The following is a 22,852-nucleotide window of genomic DNA, read 5'->3' as shown; positions in this document are numbered from 1 at the left end:
ACAAGAAAGCTGGAGAGGGACTTTTTACAAGGGCACGTAGGGACAGGACAAGGGGTAATGGCTTTAAACTGAAAGAAGGTAGATTTAGATTAGATGTAAGGAAGAAGTTCTTTACTGTGAGGGTGGTGAGGCACTGGAACAGGTTGCCCAGAGAGGTTGTGGATGCCCCATCCCTGGCAGTGTCCAAGGCCAGGTTGGATGGGGCTCGGAGCAACCTGGTGTAGTGGAAGGTGTCCCTGCCCGTGGCAGGGGGGGTGGACTAGATGATCTTTAAGGTCCCTTCTAACCAAAACCATTCTATGATTCTATGAAATACTTAGATTGTAAATACCGACAATAAAAAAAAGTTCCCAGGCATTAACCCTAGAGTCTAAGAGTCCTATTGTGAAGTTTTAGCTTATAAGATACTGTAAGAATAAAAACAAGCAAGTAATGGTATAAAATAAGAAAACACATGTATTACATACACTAAAGAAAATACACATGCTACATACATGCCTAACATGAATAACAAATTCTTCATCCATTTTAAGGGTCAACTCCTTTTTGCTTGATAAATAAAAGCATATATTACACTTTACTGCTTTGGGGAGGAAGGAAAACACATAAATTAGTACTTCATTACAGTTTAAAAAGGCAAATTATTTAAGGCCTATTTGTATTCAAGCTAAGTAGACAGAATCATATTACATGCTTTTTATTCAAATGGAAAGAATTTACATTTACCTACCATCTCATTAAAACAAGATGATAGAGCAGTAGCATTTTCCTTAACTCTTTTTTTTTTCTTTTAATTAAAATGTTCTTTTTGAATGCTTAAAATAATTCTGAGGTTTACAGTAAAGTATTTTTTAAAGCCTATATTGGCTCTTTTTCAGGTCTAATGTTGGTTACTGTCTAAACTCTCCAGAGACCAAGTGGATGTTACAGGCTTTTGCTAAATAGCATTGTTTTTCAAAGGTGGGAAGGGATGTGACTCCTGACAAACACAGCTGTGATGAGTAGCTCCAAAGAAAATCAAATTTTACTAACATAATATTTTTGCCAGTTTAGCTTATTTTGCTTTGAGTTTATTACTCTGTTAACATGCACAGCTTTGCAGAACAGTACTCCTATAGTAAAAATTCTTTTTTTTCATACCAAAAAGCTCTCTCTGTTCGATGCAGCCACTATTTGTCTGCTGTTACGTAACTATACCAAAGGTTGAACTGTTCTCAAACCACAGTAATGTCCTTTCAGCTTGTCCTTTCCAAAAATCGACCCCTAAAAACCCCTTTCACAATTATGAACGTGGTACGCAGAATAGTCCTTACGACAGGATCAGGCCCCCTGTTTTTGCAACAGCCCTCTGCGCCAATACCAGCGTGCAGCTGAAGCTTAAAGGATTATGTGCATCTGTGTGCAGGGGAAGTCACGTGTATACACAAAGTTCGGTGCCACTACCGAGGGCAGCGCAGCGGCATCAGCGGTCTTTTTCTAAGCTCTCCCATTATTTCCTCCTACTAGAGAAATGAGATATTGGAGTTTCTGCTGAGCTCACTTTGAAAAGGGTCTGACTTGATGGGCAAAATGTTTCTGCCAACCATCAAGGAACAAGAAGGCACTGCCTACCAGGTGAGATTTTAAGAAGTTCACCTTTTAGATTGCTTTTGGTTTTTAAGAGCCTAGAAACAATTTACATTAATGCATATAAACCCTGAATCAGTGAAAATGAATAGTGCCATTGTTAGAAACCAATGTTCAGTTTTTAGGTAACAGTTCTTTAGGAAAAACATCATTGTTTAAATTTGTCATGCTCCTACTTTTTTCTGGTTGTCCAAAGGAAAGTTACAGTAGGCTTTTTCTTATGCATATCAATTTTCATGCTCTTGCACATTAGGCTGGATTTGTCATTTACTGTATCTTTACGTACTGAGTATGTGCTTTTAAGTTTTTTATTAATTGCTCTGAATAGATGAAATGTCAGTTTTTCTGTATATTAAATCTAGAAGTATAACAGTATAGCCAAAGTATAGCAGAGGAATTGATCAAAAGTTAATCTAATTAGTCTTTAATAAAGCAAAAAAGTTCTCAAACTGAGATACTTATGAATCTTCTATTCATAGCATAATAATAAAACACACAGCAAACCATACTGTGAAATATTACTGCAAAGCAGCTAAAAGACACAGCAGTAACTAATTAACTAATTAATCACAATTAAGCTGCATTTTCATTTATATTATAAAAGAAGGTAAGCCAAAGGCAAACTTCAAAGCACCAAAAATTTCCTAACTGCTTTCAGCAGAAGCTTTGAATAAGCAGAATGACTGCTGTCCTTTTCAGCCTCCATAAGCATTTTTAACTACACTAATCACCATGATATTTGCAAATCTGTTTTCTACTGTACTTAGCAAAAGACCTACTTTCCTTTAGGGCTCTGTCAGGTGCACTTTATGCCCTTTTTATATAAATGCTAAAGCAGCATAAAAAGGCAGCACCCTATTTCTCGTGCCAGCCTCACATCCTTCAAGTACTTGATTGGCCCCTTCATTTAAGTCAAAGCAGTATCCCGTGGATTTCAACATAAGTTGGACTGATTCTGAAAGGATGAAAAAAAGTTAATTGAATGTCTGGACAAAGTGATTCATGTGAACGTCTATGTTTGTGATCTGCACATCAGAATGATTCATTTGAACTTCTGCGTGCAGGATCTGAACATCAGATAAGAGTTTATCAGAATACTCTGCATATTTTCCACAACAGCTAAAACATGTAAGGCTCATTTAAGTGAAGATAGGCTAGCAGGCTCCAGTGACCTCCCTACAAACTGTGGTTTACTGTTGGTATGCACTCTGTGTCTGTGTGGGCTATGTAAAAACAACCATTTATCAATCATTACTAAGAAGCTGGCTCTGTGACAAACTAATTACTCCTCAGGTTTCCACCCATTAGCACAGGAGGAAGCAGATTATAAATTTATTTTATATATCAAGGCTTTATACAGCTCCTGCAGTAACAAAATCTGCTACATAATCATGCTTTCTTGCTGTGGTGTGCAAGATTTTTAAACATGTGTGTACATATCAAGGACACTAAGAAATCTTTAAAAAAGAATCTGTTCAAATTAAAAAAACAACCAGTAATTACTGTATAGCATGTGAGTCAATACACTGCAATTAGTAAGCACTAGTATTTATTTCAATGTCATTTATTTGGCTGTAGTCCCAGGAATTTGTACAAATCCTAACCATGGCTTCCCAAAATACTGTGGATTGGACAGAATGTGCATAACAGGTGGCTACAGGTAGTATACTCGAGGTATAACTTCACAGATGTTTTTGTAATGGGAGACTTCAGTTTAGAGAGTCCTGGTTTATAGAAGTCCCAGACTCCTTTCCACATTTCTTCCCCCAAAATTACTTTTGGGTTTTTTGCCCTTGGAAACATTTGCCCAGTCTCATACTGGGCTGGAAAAAAACACCACGTTAAAGACCATCTAAGGAAGCATCCCCACACACACACCTGTGAAAGTATGGCCAAGGACTCAAATCAAATCATCAAATACTTAAACCTGTCAAACTCTTTGCCAGCATCCTAGAACAGAAAGTGCTAAAGGTTATTACTGGCTTTTTCAAGTTTGATGGAAGGGTCATTCCATACATATAGGTGAAACGGGGAGCCTTGTAAGAAATCAAGATTATTGGTAGGAAAATTTGATGATGAATAAGGGGTAAAAATACCCTGTCACTGATAAAGTGGAGTGGGAGTGGCACATGACAAGCAGTAGATGGACAAATCAGAACCCATCCATATCGGTAAGATGCCTCTTAATTTCAAGCCCCTGGTAAATGAAAATTCCTACTCCAAATCTTACAGTCTAATAATAGCCACCCTTAGATCAGAATTAATATTATATTAGTCCTCCTAGAATGTAAAATTATTTTATTCAGACATTATAAATGGAATAAGATGCAATCAGTAAATATGCAAGTTCATCCAAGAGGCAGCTAGAAAATGATATTTCCTTCACCAAGCAATAGAAAATAAAAGCCACAAGAGTATCAAGAACAAGATGTTTCAGACTTGTGAACAGTTATCAGGAAGATACCTGTTTATCTTCAACGGATGTGACAAATTTTGAAGTCATTTCAGCCTTAGCGCAGCTCTGCTGAGGGCCAATTTTCCCCTTCAAACTCTAAGCTCAAACCAGTTTTATACTCATTCTTATAAATGTTATCTGAGAAAGAACTATGTCGGTATTTTTGCATTTACTGGAAACCTGGTCCCTGCAGCCTGAGTCTGTTTCACAAGAGTTTCCTACATGGTCAGCGTGATGGCTTGTTGATAAGTCACCGGGTCAGCTTTCACCCATGTTTCTAATAGGAAATGGCATTACATTTTAGTTTCCAGGAAAACTACCATCTGTGTCTCCTGTCAGTCTTTGCAGTTGGCAGCAAAATATCTGTGGGGAATGCTTTCATACTGCCAAGTTTCAGCAGCGTTCCCTGTCACAAGTCCTAAGCACGGGTGAAGCTAACAAACAGCGGGTTAAGATAAGAGCTGCTGTTTCCACCCTGCCAATGCAACGAGCCAACTCATTTAGAGAGTGATTCCATCAGAGGCGGTGTACCTTTGATGCTCCGTCCCTGGGATAAAGTCAGGCTGCAATATCTAGAATAGGGATAATTGCCATTAATTTTGATTGGCAAGAATTCGTCGTCTTTACTGGAGTGATGCTCAGTTCATATACCTTCCTTACCTGGAACCTCAGCAACTCCAAAATGCTGGAAATGCAGAGATCTAGCCACTTGCCATCTAGTAAGAGGTGCAAATGATCTGTTTGCACCTATGATCTAAACAAAAATATTAGCTAAACAAAGAAATTTACAAAAAAAACCCCTGTCCTGTTATTTTATATTTTCTCAAGTATTTAGAAGGCCTCAGCAGAAAATTTTGAATTCGCCTCCATGATCTGATGATCTTTACATAAAAAAAGGAACGTATAAGTTTCATAAACATTTTTTCCCCAAAACCAGTCTTAACTGACTTGTTCTACAGTTTAAATGTCTGTAGATACTGGGGGGAAAGAGACCCTGTAGTTAAACATTGATGATTATCGTATAAGGTCGATCCTTCAATGAAATCACCCACCTAGTGTATTCAATTCCTTAAGTCAGAAAAAATGAACTAAATACTTTCATTACAAACAGCGGGACAAAGTGTATCTAGTGTATAAATCTACTAAGTCCCAGCTACTCTGAACATCAACTTCATGATAGTAGGAATGCTTTCTGAAGGTGTGTGTAATCCTTGTGAGATCCATTGAGTTGAAATATTTCATATGAAGAGAAACCACAACTTACACTCAGTTTTAAATTGAATGAAAATATTTGCTACAGTTAATGGGCTTGTGTGCTCTCCAAGAAGCTGAAATTGCATGTTTTAATTAAGTCTTGGTTACTGTGGCTCACCAGTTATAAGCACAGTGGAAATTCTGCCACAGGTTAAATTTTTTAAAATATTTTTTTCACCGAATCAGTTAAAAAACTGAATATATATAGCAACTTTCAATCATCCTGATACTGAATTTTATTTAAGTTTGTTGCCACTTAGTTTTAAAGTAGAATAGCTGCATCAAAATCAGCTTCCAAGTGCTCTGAAAACATGGACCAGGAACCGCAGTAGTGCTAATGGGCTGTTCGTATTCGCCACTCTGAACGGCACTGTCTGCTCTGCTGATGCTTAAAAGCTGTCACTTCTTGTATTCCAATTAGTCAACTCTACAAAATCCAGAACTCAAAGCATCTTACGAAGCCTATTTTCTAATATTACATTCATTCTAATCATTCCTGTTATTTAATACACCCGTAAGTTACTGGAAATGAATACGAACACTAGGAAAATTACAGGGGGTTTATTTTGCATATAACTCCTTTTTTTAAGAAGAGTATTACCTAGTGGATATTTGGGTATCTCAAAACTGTATCTCATTTCAGAAACCCAGTCAGCTAAGGCTTGTAGACAAATACAGGTAACCGCTGCATAAATTCATTCTGCCTGATGGAATACCCCATCTTTAGAACTGCACAAAAATAAGATATTTCACTTTTTGCAGCAATGAAATCTTAAACCACAACACACCTACGATGTATTAAAAGCTGCACTGTTCACTCTCTGGTGAATCCTTTCTCGCTGTGCATAAATGTTAAAAAAGAAAAGATACGTCAGGTTTTCCATATAGAGGCTCTTTTGGAATTCAGTGATAAAGCTAAGTCAGGAAGAGGTGGAGCGGGAGACCAGTCACTCTCATCTGATACTGGGACACCGAGAGAAGTTAACAAAACATGATCGAGTTTATAGAGTTAACCCATGCCGAGCCCCCAGTGCAGCTGCTCCTGAGCAGCTGAGGAGGGCACAGCCATCGGCAACCCAACTCCTGCAGGGGCTCTATTACAAAGAAATAAACAGCATAAAAGGAGAAGGATTTATCTGGAGTGGCAGGTAGCATCTGTGTCTGAACATGGGACTCCTTCCACACAGATCTTTAGGGGCCTTAATGCCGGACTATCTCCTCTCTACAGAACTTAGTCTCCCCATTTTGCAGGAATTTAATTTGCCTCTTCTACCCCACAGCACTTGGTTATTACAACCTGCCAGACCACTACCAAACCACCACTTTTTAACAGATATAACAGTCTCTTAAAAACACGCTTGGGCAGTTTTTATTTTGGTTTCCAGAGTAGTTGATCTTTTTTGTCTGTCTTTATTGGAGTGTATTATCTGTTCTCATAAGGTTTAAGCTGCTTAAAAATTGAGGGGGGGGGGGGGTGTGAGAAAACAAAGCAAATCCAGTTATCTGTTTCACACATGTTGTTTTGAGCCATCTTCTATGAACTCTGAAGACTGAAGAAATTTCTTCAGTTCTAACCTAATATACAGAAAATGAGCATCGTGAAAAACAGTTGCCATAACCTAAAATCAAGTTTTCCTCTCTTTCTTCCAAACCAAAGGAGAATCTGAACTCATTTGTTGATGTTTACTGATTTGTGACAGCAATTTGCAGAGACTTACTTCTGACATGGCCTTACACAAACTCAGATTCCCAAAGAGATGAACAATCTAAATAGAAACAAAGTGTGCATCTGACATTGTTAATAGTTTTATATTATATGGAAAATTATTAGAATAATAATAATAGTGATGGTGATGTAAACAAAAGGTTAAAACAGGAGAAAAAAAAAATTGCATCTATTTAGTAGGTTGCCAAGAGGCCAGGGGCAGTAAACAGATTATCATGGCACAAGTGGGATTTGAATGACCAGGTAGCTGCTATACGGATGATTCACCACAAAGGTAGTGCTTACAGAATGGAAGAATAAACAAGTGACAAGTGGTTGCCAACATCTGTGGAACAATAAAAGTCACCTAGCAAGTGAGAGAGAGGCCCACAGGAAGGAGCTAAGTTTTGAAGTGCTCTGAAGACAACATATATTCAGAATTTCTGGAAAAGCAGAGAGTGAGCAACCTCAAAGGATGACCAAAGCAAAATGCGAAAACTGATTTCAGAACCATGAGTATCCCTGTACTCATTCCACTTGTAACAAATACACCCTTATTAGTTCTTGAAAATTCAGTTTATATTGTTGACTCAACATGCCTAAGAACAGCCTGAGATGTCCCACGGGCAAGTAACAGAGAAGTAAGAAGGGAAAGAATGCCATTCTTGGAAACCCTGTGATACGTCTGATATGATATCGTGTATGTGTCATATGAGCAAATGATGATGGGGGTGCAGCATTAACTGTACTAGAGTCATCAGGGAGAGATAAAGAAAAAACAAGGGCCAGGCAGATGTGGGAAAAAGTTTTTTTAAAAAACGGGGAAATGTATGTAAGCATTTATGTCTGGACCGGAATAACACTGGACTTGGACCAAGGGGAGGCAATAAGCTATAAAACTGGAAGTGGACTCACAGCACTCAAAACTGTGCAGAATTAAGCAGGAGTAGGCAATAGTTGGGTGGTTATGAGTCAAAGGGGTTTTTTTAAGTTTTTTAATTAATGTTATGCTGCTACTAAAGCAAGTTCATACTGCAGAGGGAATGGGTTTAGAAAACCAAAACCTGAGCCTAATGAGGAGGGTAAAACCAGTGAGACCAGGAGGTTGGGCACCTGCTCTTCCCAGGAGGTCACTCACCAGGGGTGGCAAACGCCTTGCTCCCTCTGGCAGGACCAGGGACAGACAGTGCTACTGTAGAAAGAAAAAAATACCCCTCTTCCAACTGACCTCCTCTTGCTTTTTTATTTGCACGTTAAAATTAAACATCCAAGACAGGGTTATATTCAATGCTATTTTATATCAATTACTCTTGTTATTTAGTCATGGCTTCTTTCACATTATATTGTACTGAATTAACTACATTATAAAATGGAACTGATATCAATTATAAAAATACCTCCTGCCAAACTGGTCAATGATTGCACCACAAAGACAAATGATAGGGTTGGAAGGGGCCTGTTTTTCAGCCCAGCACCCAGTATCAAGCAGGATTTTCTTCTCCACTAATGTTAAAAGCTTTTATCTGAGCTGTATCATTACATTATAAACAGCAGCAACTCAGCAACTAACTGCATAAGGAAAGTATATTCTGAAACCTATCTGCCTGCACTGCTGCATTTTTTCCCCTCACATACAACCTGGGCAATCTAGTTCTCTGTATATCCAGCCAACAAGTCTTCTGTTAATCCCTATGGTATGTATATAAGCTAGTAAGCCTAAAAAAATGTCATGTTACCCAGACGGAGAGGTAAGAGCAGTGTGACACTTCATTTTCTCATACTTGAGAGTTCAGAGTGTGTTCCCCTTGAGGTACAACTAATTGCAGGTATGCTGTTTTCCAGAAATACCCATCATCCATTATTTAAAGTTTTAAGAAATAATCCATAAGTAATATTTAGCATGACACTTTCAAAAAGCACCTTTCAAACTCTGACAAGTAGCTGGCAATCTACTAAGTCGTGGTTTATGCATATATGCAACACTCCTGGCCAAGCTTTTTGGTTTTCTCAGTCTTGATCTGAAACAAACCTGTGCAGTCCAGCAAAGCTCTCTGTAGCGCTCAGCCTTCCCCTACGCAGTAAGTATCCTCGGGTTTCAGTCTCTAGGAATTAAGAGATCTGTGGAAACTGTAGAACACCTGATGAAGGTAGGAGACTTAGGCCTGTTTTGAGACTTACCTTGTTGGCAACAGCTTTATTAGCTATGCATGGTTTATAATGGTATTGCAGCTTGTGAAAACACATATTCAGAGGTCAGATAATCTAGATAAGACCTCTTTCACATATAGATGATAGGAGAGCAAGTAGACAAATCATTTATTGTCTAAACAAAAAAAGAGATAGTGCTGCAGCTGGATAAAGGTTTGGGTTTTTTTAAAGTCAAATAAAATAATCAGCTCGTAGAATGGTCACGCTTGAAACTGTTAACCAACCTGCTCTGCAACTTAGTGCTGCATTGTGACTGAAAATATCTGAAAAAACCAGACTGCAGCTATGGACTCTGTAATACAACTAAGCAGCACTTCATTTTTTCTCATTAATTAAAGTTCATTTTATGCATCTTTTCTAAAATAATCTTTGCCACCAAGTGCTCTTAACTTTTTCTACAGTGTTGGAAGGAGTTTTTCTTAAGCACTTCATGCAAATTTTTTGTCTAAATAAAACCACTTTCAACTTTTATGACATATAATGAAATTGGCTTTCAGCCAAGTATCAGAACTCTAAAAGTACTTCTACACTACCACCTTTCCTACATTGCTACTTCTGCAATGAACTCACGATGATTAAAGTCCTTCTGCAGTTTTGAGGCAGCAAAGACTTGATGCCACAGTTTGTAACACAGATTTATCCATAGCACCTATGCAATTCTGTCTGCAGACTATGTATCAAGTGGGAACATAGGAATTTCTGCCATTTGGGAGTTGCAGGGGTTTTACAGTATCCATAATGAATTGTTAAACACAAACCTAGAAGCACAGACCTTACCTAAAAAAACCAAACTGCAGTCAGATAGAGTAACTCAACACAAACTGAGTAACCATTTTTAGTGCTTCTCTGGTATTTATTCCGTAAACACCTGCTAAATTTTTAATTGAGGGATTTTTCATTGGTGCTTATTTGCTACGGAATAAAGCTTCAGAATCTCTAAATATAAGACAAATTATTTTGAAAAAGTAAGGCAGCTCTCGGTTTTGATTGACGATCAGTTAAAACATATTTTGAAGGTAGTAACTTCAGTTCATTAGTCTGAGGAGTTTCCATATAAAAACCAGACCAATCACAGTACAAAATTCAGCATGGGATAAATGATCAACCTGCAGTTCAAAAAATCGTTCAAGAAATGATCCATTTTAAAGGCGTATATAGACGCTCACACCCCTTAATTGCCAGTGACACGCAAATACTCTTTAGAACAATCATCTTTTCAACTTTTCAAAAAAGGCAGCAGAATGGAATCCATAATACCATCCCCAAATGAGGCTCACATCGTAATGCCCTTTCAGAACACCCAAACAATCTCCAAATTCAAAGCAAACTCTTCTCCTAGCTTGTGTTACAAGCTGGCTCACCTTCGCAAGCGGCACAAGCACCTGCGCGCTTCGCAGCACGATGATTTTTAAATACCGCTTGTTTAGGATGTAGGGCCTGCAAAAACGAAACCTCAAAGCTACGCATTCTCATCCCAGGTTAAAAATAAAGCCACGCTCTTCAACGAGAGCCGTTGACGGCGCTCGCAGGGAACGGAGCGGCCTCTCCAGCGTCCCTGGAGAAGCCCAGCCCGGCTGACCATACCGTAACAAACCCCGATATTCGAAATAGGAAATCTGAACCGCAGAGCCTAAACCCAGCCGCATCCCAGCGCTCGCTCCCCTCCGAGCACAGCCTCTCACTTCTGGAAACTGGCTGTAAACAGGGAAAGGGAGGGGCCTGCCGCCTGCCGAGCCAAGCAGAAACTTGTGAGTAAGTTCCAGAGGAAAAACAAGTGCAGCGCAGCGGGCAGGCCGGCCGAGCAGCGCGCTGCCCGGGCGCTGCCGAGGGGCCGTCACCATGTTTTCCAAGGGAACCCAGCCGGGGCTCGGCAGCCGGCTGCCTGCCGGGGAATCGCCGCTTAGCAAAACGCCCGGGGAGCCACGGGAAACGTGAATCGAAGGTGAGCGGCCGGGCAGCACCGCGGGGGCCGTGGGAACGGCGGGCGGGGGGCAGAGCGGCGGCGGGCAGGGCGCTCCGCCCGGCGGCGCTTCGGGGTCCGACCTCGGTTTTCGGTGCGGTGCGAGTGTAAAAAAGGGGAGAGGAGCCGGGAGGGGGGGCTGAGGCAGGGCACGGAAAACGGGAGGGCTGCGGCGGTCGCTTGCGCAACGGGAGGGAGCCGGGGACGGCGAGACTTTGGGCTGGGGAAGGGGTGGGGTGAGATCGATCGAGAGTACGAGATCCGCATCCGAAGCATCGGGAGGGCTTGGGCAGGCACGGTCTGCTAAAGGAGACAAAACTTCCTTTAGAATGGCAGAAGACGCGGCCCGGTGAGAAGTGCTGAGCCGGGCCTGTACGGCACAGCAGACAGGTTCAGTGCCTTCACAGGTAAGTGACAATTAAAAATGGGTCCTTTCTACGTGAGTGGCAAAGCCACCTCACCTGGTCGTTTGGAAGTCAGCCACAGAATTTCTTCAGAAAATATTGTCATTTCGGGTTTTAGTTCTGCTCCTTTCGGAGGTAAGTTTTGTAATTTCATGAGATGTGTTTGTAAGTTTTGTAATTTCATAAGATGACTATTTAACACAATGAATTACCTACCATTTCTATCATTAAAATAGAATTGCCGTATTTCACTGCAGTTAGAGGATGTAAAGAAAAAAAAGAGGTAATTACTAAAAACACTCCTGAAACCAGACATCCCCCTGCCCTCTAAAATATAAAGCGCGGTAGCAAAGACTGTTGATCTTCTGAGACAATATACAGGCAAGTATTCTGCGGCTGATGTAATTCAGTCTGGAGTAATCAAAGCTACATGCTTAAGGATAAACCTACATAATGGAATTACGTGATTGTATCCATGCCTGTGCTTAGTCACCCTTGCACTCACCGTAATGCATGCATTTGCAATATCTGGTTCCAGTCGGCTGCTTTGGTCGAATCAAGTCATAACAGTTCAATGAGATGTGATTTCGGTTGCCTTCAACTGTGCAAAATAGCTTTTCTTTTTCTTTCTTAAAAACTTAAAACAACAGATGCTTCCTGAAAATAAACTGGGTTGTTTTCAGTGCTCAAAAATAGTATGAGGATTGAAGGACAACATAAAGATACTATACTTTCTACTCATATGCAGTACTGTAGCTAAAGAACTGATTTGAGAAAACGAAGAAAAAAAGTAAGTTTTTCCACAAAGGTGAAAGAAAGGTTTGAAAACAACAGAACTGCATCTTGTGCTGCTGCCACAGAAGCCACTTCTCTGAGGAAATCCAAAATACGACAGTGGAATAAAAATTTGTTTGGCCAGCTAAAATTACTGTATTTTCAACCTGTTTTCTGGCACGGGCTATGGTATTTAGAAGAAAATGTGCACAAAACAATGGCAATGGAAGATAAAAAATGGAAGTTGACACGATTCTGGAACAAATTCTGTACTATGGCTGAAGTGTCAAAGGATTAGCACTAGAGAGATGCAAGCACATATCCGTATGCTTACAAAACCCACACTGTATAATTTAGCTATATGGTTCATGGAGTATAGCATGTTGTCTAGTAACATTCATTTTAATTGCACAATATTTATTGTGGATTTGATTAAATCTTGTCTCTCTCTGGAAAGAATGCAGGTAGGTGTACTTATACTTTCCTGTACATGCTAAAAGGGAAGCACACAATACAATGCTGAGTATGTGACAGTATCAGAGTACATGTAACATGGGAAATCACCTGCTGCATAAAGTCTACACTGTCCTAAAAATGGCCTGCCAGGAATAATAACAATGATTTTAAGGCTGTGGATGTTTTCAGTTGTACTTCAGAGATTACTTCTTATTTCTGCATTTTGGAAAGAGACTTTTCATGATTGCTTTGAAATTCAGTGATTTCATTTAAAATGTTATCTCTTTACTGACGATAAAGCAAAGATAGCTGGACAATAACTACTGATATTAGCATACTTTTTAAAGAATTCAAGCTATTTTGAGAGGAAATGATAGATACTTCTTGCCTTTTTGGAAAGTCAGGCTGCCCTGATATTAGGTTCCCTGTACTACAGAGGTCCATTGTTTTTTCAGAACTAAATGGTTATAGGTTGGAAGTCTGAATACAAACTGATCTATAAAAAACACCCCCTTCGCCTCATTTCCCAGTTTCCTGTAGTCTTTTGTCAATTTTATCAGTGATCCAGTATACATCCACCCTGCTGCCTTGGACATGCCTCCTAAGAAACTATCTTTTCAAGAGAGCTTATTTAACACCTTAGAGAACTCTATTCTCCATCTTATTGCTAAGATTTGTGCTTCGGCTTATATCTGTCAATTCTTCAGCAGCTACCCTTACATAGTATTAGCTATATAAAAGGTATTGTTTAATAATTTTTAAAAACGTACTAATCTTCATGTATATTACTTTGGTTCTTATTTTAAAGATACACAGTTTAGTATTTACTTCTGTTGAGTGTCCTGTATCAACTCATTTGCTACTAATTTAATTTAAATTAAAACTTCAGAACATTTACTAGTGCCATGAAATTTTGAATCACAGATTACTTTCTTCTAGACTAACAAGACCAAAAGGCACTTCAGTCACTGACCTTAAATTGATTAGTTACATGAAGCATGTAATCTCTATCTTTAAAATGTTTTCTTCATACTACATTGCATTTCACTTAGAATATAGTATTTCAACAATACTTTCACTATTTCTCTCTCTGCAGAAGAGCTGGTAACCAGCGGAGAAGATACAAAAGCTAAAATCACTATGTGGAGCTGTGAAACCTTAAACAACAGTACAGAGAACAGCGAGGACCAGCACCTCTGCCATGACTTCCACCTTGTGCTTTCCATCTTTTCCCTACTCTACCTCATTATATGTTTCCCAATTGGCCTTTGTTACAATGGCTTGCTGGTCCTAGTTAATCTCTATAACAAAGCTACTATGACTATGCCAGATGTTTACTTTGTCAACATCGCCATTGCTGGTCTCATCATCAACGCTCTGGCACCGGTGTACCTTCTAGGTCTTGCCAATACGAAATGGGCCATCTGGAATTCCAACAATGAAGTTTATATTACCTTACTTATTTTGTTCAACGTCTCGTCTTTAGTTACCATGTACTCTACTACGTTACTCAGTCTGGACTACTACATTGAACGTGCTCTACCTAGAACTTACATGTCAAGTGTGTACAACACCAAACACGTTTGTGGATTCATATGGGGTGGTGCCATGCTTACAAGTTTTTCATCTCTCCTGTTCTATGTCTGCAATCACGTATCCACTAAAATAATTGAATGTTCCAAGATGCAGAACAAAGAAGCAGCAGATGCCATTATGGTCTTTATCGGGTATGTTGTACCAGCTATCGCTGTACTGTATGCACTTACATTAATCTTGCGAATACGCAAAGAGGCTACACCACTGGATCAAGACACTGGACGATTAGATCCATCGGTGCACAGGCTTTTGATTGCCACAGTCTGTACACAGTTCACGTTATGGACACCCTATTACGTTATTCTTTTGGTAAGCACATTTACTAATGCACAAGGAAGAATTGCAGATGAAAACTATAGTCGAATATTACATTTTACCAAGATTTTATCAAAATTCTTGGCTTTCTCAAGCAGCTTTGTAATGCCTCTGCTCTACAGATATATTAACAAAAACTTTCCCAACAAATTACGACGCTTGCTTAAAAAGATACACTGTGGGAATCAAGGGTGTTCTCATGAACGCACAGTAGTACAGCAAGTTATGACGTAGGTATGAAAGAACGCTCTGGTGCTCTGTTACTGCAGTATTTCGCATGCTTCGTACTGGGACTGTGATACTGCTGCCGAGTCATTAATGTGAGAGTCCCAACCAAGAGGCTAGAAGGAGCTTTCCATTACAGTTAAATGAAACAGTCTTAATTTTCAAATAGTTAATTGTTCGCCAAAACGTTGTGAGACTCTGGCCTATGTGCTGTAATACCTGTGACATCTAATACTTGCCGTGCACTGAATTAGTTACAAAGCATGAACTCTGTCTTCATTGCTCTAATATTCCTGTCTGAAGAAATCACTAAGCAGTTTATTGAAGTCTTGACTGAAGACACAGCACCTTGTATCTTGTATAGAAAAAGGTATTGCCTTGTTTTCTGTACAAAGAAGTAATAGTGCTATCCTTGATGAAGTAAATACCTTTTTTCAATGAAGATGATATAGATGATCTTTACTAAAGATCATAATATCCAATTATACATGTCCAAATAGTAAATGTTAATTATAAATTATTTAATTTCTTTCTCCATCACTGAATCCCCTCTAAAAGAAGCCTAATTTACCATTTCCAGAAAATATTTTCTCGTACAAGCTAAACTAAGTTTTGATGTTTAAATTGATTTTTTCTATAGATAACAATTAACAAAAACATGTTTTATTTTTCCAGTACTTTGTTTGCATCCTAAAACATTTCAAGAATTCAGAAATTTTTATTAACTAATTCTAAGGGAACAGAGAGATGTTTGTTCCACATATTAAAATGAAGGACGCTGGTTTACAAAGTTAAAATCTATCTAGTAAAGATTGTCTGGCTAAGTATTATGGTCCACATATGTTCATGTAACAAGAGTAATCTTAAAAGTATCTTAAAAATAAATATGTTTATGATTAACATTTTGTATTTTCAAGGGATATATTTGCAACAAATAAATTAGAATCTCTTTAACCTAGGGCATCACTGGAGGTTTGGAAGCCATACAAGATCCCTCAACACATACAAGGTTTTAGAATGGGCATATTATATAGGAATCCCAGTCAGCACCAGCTTCTTGCTGACCTCTCAGAGATAAGAGTGCCTCCCAATGTGATTCTTGAATACACAGTAAAAGTACAGTTTCTGTATTTCACAGTGGGGATGAAGAAATCCAATCCAGATTGCCAAATTTTACCGAGTATATGAAATACGTAAGAAACACAAATGTGCTGCGGGAAGCAAATTAACAGTTACCCACAACAGCAAACTATGAAACGTTGACCCAAGAACTGCCTGTTCCTATGCTGTTGTTGCATTATTAGTGACGGAGGGAGGTAGAAGTTAAACTCACATTCTCCCACTGGGTTTGGGGCAGTAAGACATCTTTGTCATTCGCCCTGCAACACAGCAGAATCATTTCGTTGCTTAATCTGTTATAGCTGAAATTGCACATGACTTTATTCAAAAAATGTGGCTTTTCAAGCCTCTGGTATAGAAAAAACATGGAGCAAAACCAGAATTAAACCTTTTCCTTTGCTTATAGCATGATCTCATCTGATAATTGGTCCTAATTTGTCAGCATACAGACATGTTTAAGTTCTAAGTGGGAAGCAGGTGAGGAACAGCCTTTTCAGATCTTTTCCCTTCTTTTCAATATTATTCAAGTAATTTCTTCTCATAGCCATCTTTGCTTATCTTCTTCATATACAAGCACCTCTAAGTTATCAACATCCTGGTTGGAGACTCTCCATTAATCTTTACTTCTTTAATAGCTTTTCATATTTTATTGATTTTTTTTTAACCCTTAAACCCTATACAGTAAATCATCTATATCTGTGGCGCTTTCCCCACACAAAAACTATCCAGCACAACTACATCAATTTACTTTATTGTTTTAGCCTGTTGATGAAAACGACGTTAAGGAATGAAGCCTTTCTTTATCATTGTGTCCGATTCACACACTAATTTATAGTGCCTCTATGCTGACAGGATACTGGCTGCTTTGGTTGGTTTTTCTTCCCCTTGAGAGGTGTTCTGTGGATTTCTATGCATCTTGAGCATTCAAGCTCACTTCTACACAGAAGTGCTTAAGAAAGAAATCCTTCCTTACAGCTGTCAAGCAAATAAGCTCCTCTTCTTCCCATCTGAGGAAAATTAGGTTTCCTAATACACCACATTAAATCTCTCATGTAAAATCTGTTAAAGAAATTCTGTCCCATTATGCAGGAAAAATTCCAGCAGGGAGGAACTGGCTTATCTGGTGTGAGTAGAGGCTTCCCGAACTGGGATACTGCCAGAACAGTGTGGCTGAACAGGCAGCATTAAGTGTAATTTTAACTTCCACATTGCTGTCTTACTTCCATTTCCCCCTTCTCCTAAGACATCATACTTTCTAACAGGACTGTTGCATTTATTTCTGTTCCTTTCTCTCCATGTTAAACTCCCAGTTTCAGGTCACGGCTTTTATAATTTCTCTTTATCTTTTTCACTTCTCTGTGCTATTTATTTAATTTTCATTCTGCTGCTCTGTTTCCATCCATGCTTGGTCTTGTACACTCAGTACCGTTCACCAGTCACTTTCATTTGACTCCTTTATGATGACCCAAATCTTACTCAATGATTTGACATTACAAATGGATTTATGTAGTAAAATGGAAGCTGCTGTTTAAGAGATGGAGAAAGAACAAGTTTTTATATAATTTACGCTTGAAATATCAATTTTTATTTTTTCTCCTAATTTTTTTATTGCAAAGTATGTTTGTGTGTATCCTTGATAATACAATGTGATAGCAATCATATAGACAACTTTCATAATTTAATGAACAAGACTGATATCCGCTCAACTTCTTTTAGGAGTTAATTTGATATATTAGTTGCCTCAAAGAAACTGTGCCACAGAGCTACCTAACTGCTATTCTCTTAAGGAAATTCTGAACTTAATTGCAGCACCCTCACATGGTATCTCTTAAAAAGCAGTATCCCAAAAAACTACAACTTTCCAATATTTATGTAAAGAACGGTAGCTGAGCAAGTGCAGTGAAATACTTAATGAAATACATGGCATCATAAATATGGAAGAACTTTTATGAACAAATCTTTAATATACAAAGTTCTCAAGAATGGGGCCCTTCCATTTCAAATACCTGAAGGTTTCTGATGACTGTAAATAGGGGCTTATCTATTTTGCATTTAAGTAAATATGAATAAAATACTGTATATATGCAAGATAAAAATCAGCCTACTGATGTAAAAAGAATTTGCAAAGAATTTATTAAATTATTTCTTAAAGTGTATCATTTAAATGTAAACCTCTGAACAGTAAAGTGTACTGTATGTTTCTGTATGTATATACTGTATACTAGAAAGTAAGCACTAGTTAAGTGCCATTATTAACAGTGTTATTTTCTCACAAAATTAAACTTAATATTTGAGTTGATCTATGGCTTATAGCCCTCTTGCTGAACTGCCAATTAAGTCAAATCAATGAACTAAAAAAAATGTTGCGCTCTGCTTCTGCTGCTTGAATTATTAACACAGCTAGCTCAAGACAGGTCCTTGTTGACTAAGCTAGTAGAGGTCCTCGTTTCAAAAGTTTCCATTTGAGAATCGAGTTGGTCTCTGAAGACATAATTTCAGTTAATGAAAGAAAGTGATCAACCACTAGAAAACTTCTGGTTCTATTAAAATGAAGAGATGTAGCCTCCACTATTATGTCAAAATACTATAGAAATGGACTTTCTGCAAAGCTTCACAAAGGAACTATTGACTCATAATAATTCTTAATAAAAAGTGTTAAAGTGTATCTAGTCAGTAAGATGTGTGATTTTTTTTTTTTGCCTCGATAAAAACATATTCTAGACAAGGTTAAACCTGTGTTGCTTCACTGAATCAAAACAACAAATTGCATGACTTAGATGTCAAAGGAGACGTGTTACCAGATTTTCCAGGCCATAATTTTGACATTATTAAAATCTCATTATTCATCAGCATGAAGTTAGCCGAGACGAAAGCAAAAAGGCACATCCCCTCCAACTTTTTCAGCATAAAGAATCCTGCATAGAATAGAGTAACAATGCACTACAGAAATACAAGGCTGGTGATTAATGTGCACTTCGGCCACGTCCTTGTCACTTCCTCTCCTTTGTGCTGCCACAAATGAGATCTCGGAAGTCAGCTCCCTGTAGAATTTCTCTTGTTTCCCAGAAGAACATAATATAACAACCCATACCTTTGGCATCCCAAAGAAAATTTAGCCTTAAGAATATAATATACCTCATAATACATTTACTGCCGTAACCACTGCATATAAACAAAAGATCACTCGCCATGGATCAGTTAGTTTACCCCACGCATATGAAAATATTTTCCTGGCTATACTTTCAAAATCATTAATTTGTTCCCTTTAAATTTTCTGTGAAGTCTGGGAAGACAGCAAGTAAAAGCAAACTCTATATAAAATGGTTATTGGTGAATTTCTTAAAGAAAAAAACGTAGTCCAAGGCACTTCTGAGTGTTAAGTTTCAGTGAGAAATAAATGAAAATGGCAACTGTGAAAATGGAAGTTGCAATATTGTATCATTTAGTCAAAGCCTAGTATCTGACAAGATGCCCTTACCTCCATACAATGGTTTAAAGAGTATTTTCTATTACTTTAATTGGAGAGCCAGCATCTCTAAACAAGAGAGTAGTGATTTTCTGATGCTTCATTCCTCCAAGCTTTAAGATATAACCATCATACATAACAAGGCTATGTTTCTCATCTGGATTAGTAAAACCCCTTTCATACAACATAGACTTGAAGGATCTTAACGAGAACAGAGTTGGTTAATAAGCAGGAAGTTAACAAGCTTACAGGTCTGCAAAGGGTGAACTACATAAGTGCAAGTAAAAAAAGTTAACAGGTACAACCAAGTCAATTGGTTTACACTAGTACAAACCAGGCCAACATGGCATCAGACTCTGCCCTTTTCTGTCAATACAAAGAGATTTCACTGAAGACAACCACGTTTTGGAGCAGTCGCAGAAAATACACATTTAACTATCATTATATAATGGGAAAACAGGCCCCAGGGTTGCCAAGAAAATATGACACTGCTACCAGAAAAAACTCAAAGGGAAGTGACACCTTTTTTTTTTTTTGTTAAACAAAGATTCAATTAAATTGGGTTTGTGCTATGGATAAGTACATAGCTAGAACCTCATTTATCATTGCTCATTAAAAATGAAAGCAGTACAGTGCTCAGGCTAGAGAACTTCTCATGAGCTTTACTGCAGCAGCACAGGACTGGTGAGAGAAAACAAAAGCAGAATCTGGCCAAGTGCTGCTCTCAGTTCTGCTGTTAGCTGAGGACTTTGAGAAATACTAACTTTTGCTTAAGTTTCTGCAGCTGTAAAGTGCTCAATGCACTGATGAATCTGAAACATACGCTCTAAGGTTCATTTTTCCAGTTTCTTAGTAAGAGAAACCTTGGGTATTTCTTAACTATCTCACACAATACTTTTTCTAAGTGAAAGCAACCTAAACATACAAACCAGTTGTGCAGACTGCCATGGCAACAAATTTGAAGTGTGAAATGTTTCCTCTGTTGCATTTCCTTTAGCTTTCCAGTATATATCAGAACACTTTAACATATGCTGAATACATTCTTCTTCCATCAGGAGAGAAGAGGATCTATTATCTACTTTGTCATTCCACTTTCTTCCCACCAAGTCCTTTCCTTACCTTGGAAGTCCATGTGATTTCCTTATATTCCTCCCTTCTAAAGAACTGGCACTTTTAATTACATTCACAAGAATGGTCAAAATTATTCAGTCTACAGCAGGCAGAATTCTTGTATTATTACAAATCATGACAGTAAAAGATTTTTAAAACACCAGATTCTTATAGTACTATTTATGAATTAAATATACAATTATATTTTAAAAAAATACTTCCTACCAAAAGTTCTTTAAAACAAATAATTCGTAACCAGAAAGAGAACCCATTTTATCAGTTTAAAAGTACTTGATAATGCATTATATTAAAAAATAAATAAGCAGCAGCATAAATAGTCCCAACTCAGAGACCTGGAGAGAAGACTAATAAGAAAAGAAACAGATTTACAATTAAAGACCTCTTGCAGGAACTGCACCTGCAAGCATACTACCCAACAGTCAGAATAATTCTCCCATAAAAATGCAGAGAAAGTGCTCAACTCTGGATAAAGTTAACCTTCAAAAACACAGAATTAACCTCCTAAATTAAAGTGGTTTTATCACAAATCTCATTGATATCAATAGGAAGTTCTACGCATTACTGTGGTGGGTTGACCCTGGTTGGATGCCAGGTGCCCATCAAAGTTGCTCTACTACTCCCCCTCCTCAACTGGACAGGGGAGAGAAAATGTAATGAAAGGCTCATGGGTCGAAATAAGGACAGGGAGAGATCACTCACCAATTGCTGTCATGGGCAAAACAGACTCCACTTGGGGAAACTGATTTGATTGGTAATAAATTAAATGAGAGTAGGATAATGAGAAATAAATCCAAATCTTGAAAACACCTTCCCCCAATCCCTCCCTTCTTCCCAGGCTCATCTTCACTCCCAATTTTCTCTATCTCCTCCTCCCAGCAGCACAGAGGGATGGGGAATGGGGGTTGGGGTCAGTTCATCACACGTTGTCTCTGCCGCTCCTTCCTCCTCAGAGGCAGGACTCTTCACTTTTCCCCTGCTCCACTGTGGGGTCCCTCCCGTGGGAAACAGTCCTCCATGAACTTCTCCAATGTGGGTCCTTCCCACAGGCCACAGTTCTTCACAAACTGCTCCAGTGTGGATCCTTCCCATGGGCTGCAGTCCTTCAGGCACAGACTGCTCCAGCGTGGGTCCCCCGTGGGTTCACAAGTCCTGCCAGAAAACCGGCTCCAGCGTGGGCTCCTCTCTCCAGGGGTCCGCAGGTCCTGCCAGGAGCCTGCTCCAGCGCGGGCTTCCCACGGGGTCACAGCCTCCTTCGGGCATCCCTCTGCTCCCCCGTGGACCTCCCTGGGCTGCAGGGGGACAGCCTGCCTCACCGTGGTCTTCCCCACTGGCTGCAGGGGAATCTGCTCCGGCACCTGGAGCACCTCCTCCCTCTCCTCCTTTACTGACCTGGGGGTCTGCAGGGCTGTTTCTCTCACATATTCTCACTCATCTCTTTGGCTACAGTTGTGCAGGGTTTTTTCCCCCCCTTCTTAAATCTGTTCTCCCAGAGGCACTACCACCGTCACTGACGGGCTCAGCCTTGGCCAGCAGCGGGTCCGTCTTGGAGCCGGCTGATATTGGCTCTGTCGGACATGGGGGAAGCTTCCAGCAGCTTCTCACAGAAGCCACCCCTGTAGCCCCCCCCCCGCTACCAAAATCTGGCCGCACAAACCCAATACAATTACCAATTACAAAATGAATTGAAAAGCCTAATTTTAGCAACAGCATTTGCAAGTTTAAGCTAAAATTCATCTTGAAGCTGGTAGAATTTCCACAACTGTTTCTTAACTCATCTCCAAAACCTTTAGAAGATCATTTTGGAATTAATTCTGGTATTAGGCTATCAAAGCTGTTTTAGAAACTCCATCTGGTGGTCACTAGCAGAATACTCTTGCAGTTCCCAAAAGCAACAAGATCAGTAAAACTAATTAAATGATTGAAGTTAATCATTAGGAAAAAAAAAAATCAGTCCCAGTTTCTGGTTAAACACAGATTTGTACTAGCTGATCCTGTCTGCAGACAGTAAGAGTATTGCTGCAAGTATTTGTAGGAAGAAACAAAATAAACCGTAACTTCTACAACAAACTGCTGCTGTGAGGATGAGGCAGGTAAGAGGAAATTTTGTTGCAAGAAACAAATCTCAACAATGGTTAATTTTGGTTTTGAACCTCACAGA

At 39.0% G+C, this 22,852-nt stretch overlaps 2 protein-coding genes across 9 annotated transcripts in view; one reads left to right on the top strand and one right to left on the bottom strand.

Moving 5' to 3' along the window:
• GPR146 (G protein-coupled receptor 146) overlaps positions 1–18,762 on the top strand; it is a 55,717-nt gene extending 36,955 nt beyond the window's left edge. For 2 of the 6 annotated variants that reach the window (XM_075058670.1, XM_075058669.1), the window contains one exon: positions 13,939–18,762. In XM_075058670.1, coding sequence (XP_074914771.1) covers positions 13,983–14,987 — 1,005 coding nt within the window. In that variant the 5' untranslated portion in view covers positions 13,939–13,982 and the 3' untranslated portion in view covers positions 14,988–18,762. Of the gene's footprint in view, positions 1–1,345; positions 1,615–6,875; positions 11,191–11,536; positions 11,616–13,938 lie in introns of those variants that run through there. The other 4 variants (XM_075058667.1, XM_075058671.1, XM_075058668.1 and 1 more) reach the window with 4 other exon arrangements.
• Positions 1–22,852, bottom strand: part of CHLSN (cholesin) — a 132,993-nt gene that overhangs the window by 70,277 nt on the left and 39,864 nt on the right. Inside the window, exon 1 of one of the 3 annotated variants that reach the window (XM_075058675.1) lies at positions 4,091–4,289. The exons of the other annotated variants lie outside the window; for them this stretch is intronic. Within the exon in view, the coding sequence (XP_074914776.1) occupies positions 4,091–4,129 (39 nt within the window). The 5' untranslated portion in view covers positions 4,130–4,289. Of the gene's footprint in view, positions 1–4,090; positions 4,290–22,852 lie in introns of those variants that run through there. 3 annotated transcript variants of the gene reach the window in all.

Source organism: Buteo buteo, chromosome 27 (assembly GCF_964188355.1).
Source record: "Buteo buteo chromosome 27, bButBut1.hap1.1, whole genome shotgun sequence".
Classification (NCBI taxonomy): domain Eukaryota; kingdom Metazoa; phylum Chordata; class Aves; order Accipitriformes; family Accipitridae; genus Buteo; species Buteo buteo.
This window is presented reverse-complemented; position numbering and strand designations above follow the sequence as displayed.